Source organism: Amblyraja radiata, unplaced genomic scaffold (genome assembly GCF_010909765.2).
Source record: "Amblyraja radiata isolate CabotCenter1 unplaced genomic scaffold, sAmbRad1.1.pri scaffold_111_ctg1, whole genome shotgun sequence".
Taxonomy (NCBI): domain Eukaryota; kingdom Metazoa; phylum Chordata; class Chondrichthyes; order Rajiformes; family Rajidae; genus Amblyraja; species Amblyraja radiata.
The window spans coordinates 88,191-98,693 of NW_022630302.1; the positions used below are offsets into that span (position 1 = coordinate 88,191).

The following is a 10,503-nucleotide window of genomic DNA, read 5'->3' on the forward strand; positions in this document are numbered from 1 at the left end:
GCTCCAGTGAGCTGAGACCGCCGGGTAAAACATCGCGGAGCTGCGGGTCTGTGGAGCGACCAGCTGTGGGCGGCGGCGCTGAACTTTACACCGGGAGCCTGGGATCTCTCGATGAGATCGCCAGTTGTGGAGCTCCAACCGGCGCGGCCTTGTTGGCTTCGGAAGCCGCGGCCTCCAGTGCGGAAGCGGCCGTTCCAAGGTTCCTAGGCCGCTGGGAGGACTCTCCCGACGCCGGAGCAACATCACCCGGCGAGAACGGCCTGGAACATCGGGCCTCCGTAGAGGCAACTGTGGAGGCCTCAATGGGCCCGACTATGGGTGAACTGGGGTTGGGGACTGGACTTTGTGCCTTCCCTCATGGTTGGAGCCATTGTGGGGGGATGTTCTTTGTGTTTAAGACTCTCATTGGTGTTATGTCTGTATTCTTTTTTTGTGTGCTGCAAAATGGCAAAAAGCATTTTACTTCACTACACCTGGGTGTATGTGAATGTGACTAATAAAATACCTTGATACCTTGATACCTTGAACATGTCTATATCTATGTCATGTCTGAATGCATTCTTAATGTTCACTCATCATTGGCCTACTGATGCAGTGTATGACGCCTGGACATGGTTCTATGGCATGAAATCACAGCTTTAAAATCTTCACGTAGTCACTTGCGTGACTCCGAAGTAAAATAGTAAGATTAAACGAGAACTTACCAGTTTGAAGTTTGATCTTTATTTTATGAGGAGTAACATTGAGGGATTACGTGCCCTCCGCTCCCAGCCCTCTATCATAAAGTTCAACAGGTATTATGGTTCTCTTATCTTACTATGTTCAGTTCAACAACTGTTGTCTGTGATTTCACACCGCTGCTTTGAAGATTGACACGCATGCGTACTGGACGGGGTCTTCACGTAATCCCTCAACGTTACTCCTCATAAAATAAAGATCAAACCTCAAACTGGTAAGTTCTCGTTTAATCTTACTATACTGTTGGCCTCCTTTATTTCACAATAATCATCCCACCTGTCTAGGAGGGTACATTGACACCTCAATGTTATATCTCATTTTACAACCGCATTATTTATTGGGATACAGACATTGGAACAGAATTAGGCCATTTGGCCCATCAAATCTGCTCCGCCATTTGATCACGACTGATCCACGTTTCCCTCTCAACCCCGTTTTCCTGCCTTCACCCTGTCACATATCACACCTTTACTAATCAAGAACCTATATTTCCCCAGGTGCACTGGTTTCATAGAAACATAGAAAATAGGTGCAGGAGTAGGCCATTCGGCCCTTCGAGCCTGCACCGCCATTCAATATGATCATGGCTGATCATCCAACTCAGTATCCTGTGGGGTGGAAGATTGCAACCTTCACGTGGTCCGCCCTGTTTCGACTAATGCAATTAACTCGACGTGCACAAACGGAAGATCAAATAGAACAAGTTGTCCAACAACTTTAGGCTGTGCACGCCACACGAAAGAAGAAGAAGTATCCTGTACCTGCCTTCTCTCCATACCCCCTGCCACAAGGGCCACATCTAACTCCCTCTTAAATGTAGCCAATGAACTGGCCTCAACTACCTTCTGTGGCAGAGAATTCCAGAGATTCACCACTCTCTGTGTGAAAAATGTTTGTCTCATCTCAGTCCTAAAAGATTTCCCCTTTATCCTTAAACTGTGATCCCTTGTTCTGGACTTCCCCAACATCGGGAACAATCTTCCTGCATCTACCCTTAAGAATTTCGTAAGTTTCTATAAGATCCCCCCTCAATCTTTTAAATTCTAGCGAGTACAAACCGAGTCTGTCCAGTCTTTCTTCATATGAAAGTCCTGCCATCCCAGGAATCAGTCTGGTGAACCTTCTCTGTACAAGAATGTCTTTCCTCAGGTTTGGAGACCAAAACTGTACGCAATACTCCAGGTGTGGTCTCACCAACACCCTGTACAACTGCTGTAGAACCTCCCTGCTCCTATACTCAAATCCTTTTGCTATGAATGCTAACATTCCTCTCACATTCCAAAGACATGCAGGTTTGTGGGTTAATTGGCGTCTGTAAATTGTCCCCAGTATGCAAATTGAATTAGTATATGGAGGGATTGTTGGTCGGTGCAGACCCGATGGGCTAAAGGGCCTGTTTCCACACTATATCTCTAAACTAACCTAAACTAGACCACCGTCTAAGGCTTTGTTAGATGATCATCCATGATTATATTGAATGGTAGTGCTGCCTCGAAGGGCTGAATGGCCTACTCCTGCACCTATTTTTCTATGTTTCTATTCTTTGTCCTTCATTGTCATCTCTGCTATCTAAGCCAACTTGTTTCTCTCTTTTTCAATGTTGATGAAGGTTGCAGGTCTGAATTAGAACTGATTCTCTTTCCATAGATGCGGCCAGACCTGATGTCTGTTTTTTATATGGTGGGGAGGCACAGCCCTTATAACACTCATTGTGGCTGTTTGTTTGGGTTCTCCGTCCTCAGAGGTTTTTAGATCATTCATTTGAATGGCTGTCCCAGCAGGAGTGTTTGAGTATTCAGAGGTGTCTTGACAGCTACAGGGTGCTCCCATTGTAACTATGTGATTCTGCAATGTGATTCTGCCTTTAATCTAAATGTTTAGTCCAGTTGATTACCTTTGTCATTGAAACTGTAGTTAAATGTTTATTGTTGCCTTTGTGTTTAAAGCATATATAACCTCAATGTGCTTTGAGTTTGGGAGATTCTACCGATGACGGTCTCAAGGAATATGTCTGTTTCTCTTGACAAATGAAAACTTTAATACCAACCAGGTTTTACCTCTGCTAGATTCAGAAACAGCTACTTTCCCTCAACCATCTGGGTCTTGAACTGACCTGCACATGATCAAATGAGTCTGAAGAAGGGTTTCGGCCCGAAACGTTGCCTATCTCCTTCGCTCCATAGATGCTGCTGCACCCGCTGAGTTTCTCCAGCATTTTTGTGTACCTGCATATGATCAACCCTGATCCCTACCTTGGCAACAGAACACTATGGACCATATCTTGCACCACCATGGACTTGTTTTCAAATTGTGTTATGCGCGGTCTTTTCCTTTTCTTGGCAGAATTTGTGTATAATCCATCTATATTTTTTTGTATAATTTTTGTTTACGTGTTGTCTGAGTCTGAATTTGTGATGTTCCTGCAAGCAAGATTTTCATTGAACCTGCATATCACATACTTGTCTTGACTTTTGATAAAGTTATAAGTTTGAACTGTTAATTCATTCTCTTTCCACAGATGTCGCCATTCCAGTATTTCTATTTTTGTATATATTTTCAGTCATGGTCGGTGGGAGTTAAATATTAGCCAGCGCACCAAGGGTGCTCTTTAGTTTGGTTTAGTTTAGAGATACAGCGCAGAAACAGGCCCACCGAGTCTGCGATGACCAGTAATGCCCATACACTGGCATTATCATACACACTATGGACAATTTGTAATCTTTACACAAACTAATTAACCTACAAACTTGCACGTCTTTGGAGTATGGGAGGAAACCGGAGCACCTGGAGAAAACCCTCGTGGTCACATGGGGAAGGTACAAACTCAGTACAGACAGCACCCATAGTCATGATCGAACCCGGGTCTCTGGTGTTGTAAGGCTTCAACTCTACCACTGCACCACAATGCCACCCGTTTCATATGTGAAAAAAATGCCCTCGTGTTCCTTGCAGACAGGATGACACAGCAGTTAAGCTACTGCCTCAATGGGCCAGAGTTCAATCCTGAACTCGGATGCTGTCTGTGTGGAGTTTGCACGTACTGTCTGTGTCTCCCTCTGATGTGTCTCCCTCTGGTACTCCGGTTTACTCCCACATCCCAAAGACATGTAGATTGATAGGTCAATTGATCACTAGTGGGGGGGGGGGGGGGGGGTGTGAGTGGTAGAATCTGGGGGCAATTGATGAGAATGTGAGGAAAATAAAAAATAAGATTGATGTTAGATTAGGTTGATGGTCGACATGGACTCATTGATGGATGTTTCATCTGAAAGTCGATACATCTCACTACATTCCCGCTGGACTGTGCAGAAATGTCTGCCTATTTTTTTTAGTTCAAAGCTCTGAAGTGAGAGCATAACGACATCCAAAGTAACACCTAATGGTTAAAGTCAAAGGATATGTTCACCGTGGACTGGCTCAGAATTCAGACATTATAAGCTTTTACTTGGCGCGAATCACTCCACGACCAACCATAACATTGGTGGTAGAAGTGACCCTGTAAACATTTGTTTAAGGCTTGAGTCATGCAATTAGGATCCCAAGTATTTTGAGCTGTATCAGTGTTGGGCAATTGTTGGCAGCGAACATATAATAAATGTGATACGCACCTACATTAAATGAACCGATTAACAAACTCCAATAGTACATTGAAATTGCGGCGAAAAAGAAACAGCCCGCTATCATAATCTGAGCTATGAATTGATAAGCCGTGGGACGTTGTTCTCACTGTTCAAGGTTTATGTCACTGGAATGAATAGTTTCGATTGTGCGGGAAGTCAATGTCTCTATAGTACAGCAGCAGCAGAGGGCGCGATTGAACCATTTTAGTGGAGAAACAGTCTTCGAGTTGTTCGCCAGATTCACATTCAGCATTTTCTATTTGTCTCAATAAGTTCACAAAATGCTTAAAATAATAACAACATCACTACAAACAGCAACATGGTTTTAGAGATCACTCGAGGATTTCAAGAGCGCTTCACCCCCAATGCTTGGAATTCCAACAGCCAAAGATATTTTTGGAATCATTACAATCGTACCCCTTCGTTTTAATCTTGCTTCAGTATCACTTTGATTGAACGCCCCTAGATAATTCAGAACACATAAAAATAGATGATAAAAGGTTACGTGTTAAAGGAAAAATAAATGCTTTAACGTTAATTGTCAACTCACAAAGTTGTTATCGATCACAAAGACCAGAATAATACATCAATGCCTAATGATTCAAGAACCACAGATCCAATATTAATTATATTTACACACATATACGTTTTTTTTTAATGAGGGAGATGTGTGTTTGTTACGTCTGATATTGATTTAATATCAGAAATAAATTATTTCCATTTGGTTGAGATGTTGGATTGATTTGGTGTGTTGCTTGATGTGGCGGCAATGGCAGGGAATTCAATCAATAGTTTGGCTACATCGCAGGGCACTACGGCACAGCTAACATAAATGTAGCTTTTGGTAATGAAAATCTAGTTTTTGTTTTCTTCATTCACGTCCTATTCAGTTCACATTTCAGAGGTTCCAGATGTTTATTTCAACCTTTATAATGTCCTTTCTTCCTTATCTCCCTGCCTCCCCATCCCCACTCCTCCCACATGTACCCATCCCCTCCTTCTCCCCATTTTTCCTGCTTCCCCGTTCACCCCTCCGGCCCATCCTTTCTTCCTCCCCGCCCTTTCCCCCCATTTCCCCCCCATTCCCCTCCCCATTTCCCCTTCCTGCCCAATCCCTCCCCCCCCCCCCCCCATTCCTAAGTCACTAGGATATAATCGTCTATTTGGAGACGATTTACAGAATTCGTGTATGGTAATTATGTAATTCGGAGTTAGATCATATTCACTACTTGTCTGAAATGTCACTTGTCTACGCCCTCCAGAAATGCTGGCTGACCCGCCGAGTTACTCCAGCACCTTGTCTTTTTTCTGTAAGCCAACAACTGCGGTTCCTTGCTTCTTAATCAAAAAATGAATCATTGGCGACCTGATTGTTTTTTTAAAATTCATGTGCAGAATTAAAATGACTAATATTAGTGGGCATGATACCGTAATCGGCTAGAAAATAAGGGCGGGGGGACAAAGGAAAACAGTACTGCTTAATGCACTGCTTAAATTAATTCCAGGGTTAGTACAATATATAGTTTCTCGCATTAAATATCTATATTGGATCATTATCATTATCAAAAAGAAACCAGCTATGGCAAAAAAAAGGTCAAGAAAAAAGGCGAGGATAAAAGCAGCGAAATAAACAATGCTCAATATTGATTAAATTAATCTATTTCTAAATTTCCCGCAGCCAGCTGGCACTGAATAAGTTAATTATTCTTTTACTACGGCACCGCCCTCTGGCCCTCTGCTCCTGAATCTTACAAAGAAAATAGTGCGTCCTTTAACATTTATATTCAGATTGAAAAGTCTCTGCTCCCACCCCGAATAGAGAGGTGACTGTGGAAGTTGTCGGGGGCTTGTGTTTTGGGAGTGGGTGGGTACGAAGCGAGGGAGGAGTCGGTGTTTGTTACATGTTATGAAATATACATGTTGCAGAAAAAAAATTGTTACGAGGAGATGCGTCTTTTTGGCGCCAAAAGTAGGTGTTTGGCGTGGGGGAAGGGAAGACAGGGTAGGGGGCGGGTCTGTTTCAAAGCATTAAACCGAGTTACACGCACTCTAGGTTAAAGCACTTTAGTGTAGCAGGGCAGGGAGTGAGAGAGAGAAAACACACACACACAGGAGTGCATTGAAAAGAGCCTATAGTGTAGAGCCTATAAACTCACTCAGCCCATCACTGTCTTGCCTCCTATAGACTGTAAACCACCCAAGCTGTGATAGGAGTCTGAGACAGGGAAAAAAGTGAAAACAGGCAAGGAAAAGGAAAAAGAAAGCAGGATCTGCACCGCTTGCTTTTGGAATTTATTATATTGCTGCTCTATTTGAGTTGTCGTGGGGCTCCACTCGTAACGGGAGCCCCTTCTTGAGCCGCTGCTAATTTCTCCGGTAAGTTGCGTTCATTCTCACAGCAATGACTATCTTATGTAAATGGAATTACAGTGCCCAACCCCAGCCGGCGTTACTACTCGCTGGAGCCGGCCGGCGTTTCGTAATGCGGCGTCCCTTTTTTATGCAACTTTTTTTGTAAAATAAAACGCGGATAATTTAAGTAGTGTGGGAGGTTTATTAGTTTCCTATTTTGACGCGCCTGTTTTTATTGTAAGCTTTAATGTAGAAGTTGTGCAGACTTTGACATAAGCAAGCTTTTTTTCACCCGTGCAGAAATGAGCTGCGTCAATGCCTGGCATTTAAAGAGCAGCGTTGGGACGTTAGCATATAAAGAGAAATTGTATCAAATGATAGTAAAATAAGAAGGGGGAAGACATGTCATTTTAATGCATTTTGCACTTGCTATTGTTGGGATTTTAATTTTTTTTTCTCTCTCTGCAGACGCCGCCGCCTCCTGGATTTTTTTTAAAAAGAGCAAAAATGCCTCTGACTGCTTCTCCTTTCCTGGGGAAAAGCTACAACTATGATTACGACTACGATTCTTTCCAACCGGTTTTCTACGACGAGGAGGAGAATTTCTACCAGCAGCAGCTACCGGCCCCGAGCGAGGATATCTGGAAGAAGTTTGAGTTGCTGCCCACCCCTCCCCTGTCTCCCAGCCGCCGACCCAGCTTCAGCCTGTTCCCTTCCAACGCCGACCAGCTGGAAATGGTCACGGAGTTTCTTGGCGACGACTTGGTCAACCAGAGCTTCATATGTGACTCGGACGCGGAGCTGAAATCTATTATCATCCAGGATTGCATGTGGAGTGGTTTCTCGGCTGCGGCCAAGCTGGAGAAGGTGGTGAGCGAGCGGCTGGCGTCTCTCAAGGCATCGAGGAAAGAGTCGGGACCCCCGTGTGCCGATGCATCCTCCCCAGCTTCTTGCAATCATGCGTCTCCGTCTCGGTCGGGTTGCCCGTCACCGCCGTCTGCACCGCCCGCCGCCGCCGACGCTGCTGCTGTTCCCCGGCGCCTGGGCTCACTCGGGCTGGGCACCGGCACCACCACCGCCTCCTCCTATCTACACGATCTCAGCGCCGCTGTAAGCGAGTGCATCGACCCATCCGTCGTCTTTCCCTACCCCATAGTGGAGCACAAAGGCAGCCTGCCTCTACCGCCCGGGGACAGCACTCCCCCTGCCACGGACACGCCGAGTGACTCCGGTAAGGAGACATTTATCTTTGCACTCTTCATACCGTGTTTAAAGACCGGCTTGTTATTAACGCTGCCTTTAAATACCCGCATTGTTAATTGAAACATTGCATTCCTTAGTTAAATTTGTTGAGTTAACATATTTGCCTTAAAAAAAAAAATTGCAACTCTTTACATTGCGGTCCTGGATTTAAAGAGTTAATTTTCAGGGTTGTAAGCATTGCAGACTAGTGCCGGTTGTGTGACTGGTTTATGATTTTTGCATATGGGATTTTTGGTTGCATTTAAGACGGGGGCTGGACAAATGGTTTTTTTTTTTTTTTGCGCAGATTTATTTTTCCGCTTTCGCTGGCAGAGTTACGCGGGTCGTTCCAGGACAAACTGGGTGAAAGTGTAACGAGGCTGCGCAATCCAGCCTTTGAAAGGGGGCGTCTGCCTTCAGCCTTTGGGGAAATAAAGTTCTCCCAATATGACTCGTTTAGATCGGCTTCTAGATTCTGTGGCAGGAACTGTCTTGGAAGTGGGAGGGACAGAGAGGGAAGAGCTGGGTGCGGATGAATAAAGACTCGTTGCGCAAGATCTTGTAATCTAATGCAAATATCAGCTGACAGAGGCCCGCTGAAGGGAATCGCTCCCTTTGCCATCGTTGCGAATCTGGGCATAGACACGTGAATTGTTTTTAAACGGTTTTTAAATTCTCTCTCCCCATGTATAGAAGAAGACCAAGAGGAAGACGATGATGATGATGATGAGGAGGAGGAGGAAGAGGAGGAGGAGGAGGAAGACGATGAGGAAGAAGACGAGGAGGAGGATGATGATGATGATGATGATGACGATGATGAAGAGATTGATGTGGTTACTGTTGAAAAGAGGCAGCCTGCAGGCCGGAGATTGGAGCTGAACACAAACACAGCCGGCATCGCCAGGCCCCAGCACACCCCCCTGGTTCTGAAGCGTTGCCACGTCCCCATCCACCAGCACAACTACGCTGCCCCCTCCCCACAGCCCCCCACCAAGCGGTTCAAGGTGGAGAGCAGTCGGGTCCTCAAGCAGATCAGCACCAACAGCAAAGGGAAGTGCCCGAGCCCCAGGTCGTCGGACTCGGAGGAGAACGACAAGAGGAGGACGCACAACGTGCTGGAGCGCCAGCGGAGGAACGAGCTGAAGCGCAGCTTCTTTGCCTTGAGGGACCAGATCCCGGAAGTGGCGAAGAATGACAGGGCGGCGAAGGTGGTCATACTCAAAAAGGCAACAGAGCACATAGAGTCAATCCAGTCAGATGAGCAGAGACTGATGTCTGAGAAGGAACACTTGAGAAAGAAGCGGGAACAGCTGAAACATAGGCTCGAGCAGCTGAGGAACTCTTGCAAACAGAGATATTAGAAACTCCTCCCTCTTTTGGTTTTATGGACTGCCAAAAGACTTTTTCTGCTGTCCTAATCTCTGCAAGACATTGCCGGTCTGTTCTTAAATAAATAAAATGACTATCTCTATACTTTGCATGCTTATTGCATAGTAGACTGAAACTACACAACCGTGGCAAAGATGTGCTGTAAAAAGCACTGATTTTTGGCCTGGAGATGCGATACTGCCTCATTGTAACTAAAGACTGGGATTATGGGAGTCTCACTTTTTTCTGGAGGGGCGGGGGGGGGGAAAATTTACTGTTTATTAGTTTCGCTGTTTTACTTTAATTTACAGATATATTTGTATTTAATGCATTTATTTTTCTTAAAAAAAAAACAAAATCCTGAGGTTGACTACAGGTCCAAATAGTTTGAAATTAAACTTTGTTTTATTGCTATTGCAGTTTTGTAAAGAAAAAATTTGTACAGTTCCTAAATTTGTGTAGAAAATGTATTTACTGTTACTATGTAATATCACTTGCTAACAGGTTGCACCTGAGCTACGATGGGGCTTTGTTTGTGCCGATTCTCAGTTAGCATGTTGTGCCATAAAAGAATGTTAATCTATTTCCTTGACTGAGTTTTCATTTGAGTTGTTTTCAAAAAAAATTATGATTGCTGTAGCCTTTGATATTTCCACTAAAGCTGATTTAAAGAAAATGGGGATTTTGCATGGAATTCTTTTCTGACAGAATGGTGTGTGCAGTAAAATTAATGTATCTGGTAATGAGCCTTCATTCCTTGATTTTTAGCCACTAAATACAAGGTGATATTGGAAACTCCCTTCCTCTACATGACATGACTGGTTTAGCAATTGAGCAATGCACCTGTAACGTTTACTTCAGTGCTAACATTTATTCTTTAATGAAATTAGCTTGAACATTCTACCACCCCTCTGGTGTTAGTTATTCAACGAATGGTGACAGGAAAAGGTGGGTGTGGCAGATACACATACTGGAGGCAAAGTGATAGATGCAATTCGGAAATTAATAATTTCAATAACTGTAGCCACAGTCGATATTTAATCTAATGTCATAACTTGTGAAGTTATTGAAATACTTGAAGTTAAGTGAATTTATAGAAATACTTACACTGCGGCAATCCTGTATAATTTCAGTAGCCTGCAGGACAATGCATTCATTACATTCCATTTGTCACTTTTACACA

At 44.2% G+C, this 10,503-nt stretch overlaps 1 protein-coding gene across 1 annotated transcript; it reads left to right on the forward strand.

The window, feature by feature from the left end:
- The first annotated feature begins 6,113 nt into the window (after positions 1–6,113).
- LOC116969760 (myc proto-oncogene protein-like) lies at positions 6,114–9,904 on the forward strand. The gene is made up of 3 exons (XM_033016544.1): positions 6,114–6,734; positions 7,211–7,941; positions 8,646–9,904. Exons 2-3 carry the CDS (start codon positions 7,218–7,220, stop codon positions 9,311–9,313), a joined length of 1,392 nt encoding a protein of 463 aa, XP_032872435.1. The 5' UTR covers positions 6,114–6,734; positions 7,211–7,217; the 3' UTR covers positions 9,314–9,904.
- Positions 9,905–10,503: the final 599 nt, after the last annotated feature.

Coding starts and splice junctions, on each gene's coding strand:
- LOC116969760 (XM_033016544.1), top strand. CDS start 7,218: ATGCCTCTGACTGCTTCTCCTTTCCTGGGGAAAAGCTACAACTATGAT. Junction 7,942..8,645: donor GGACACGCCGAGTGACTCCG/GTAAGGAGACAT, acceptor CCCCATGTATAG/AAGAAGACCAAGAGGAAGAC.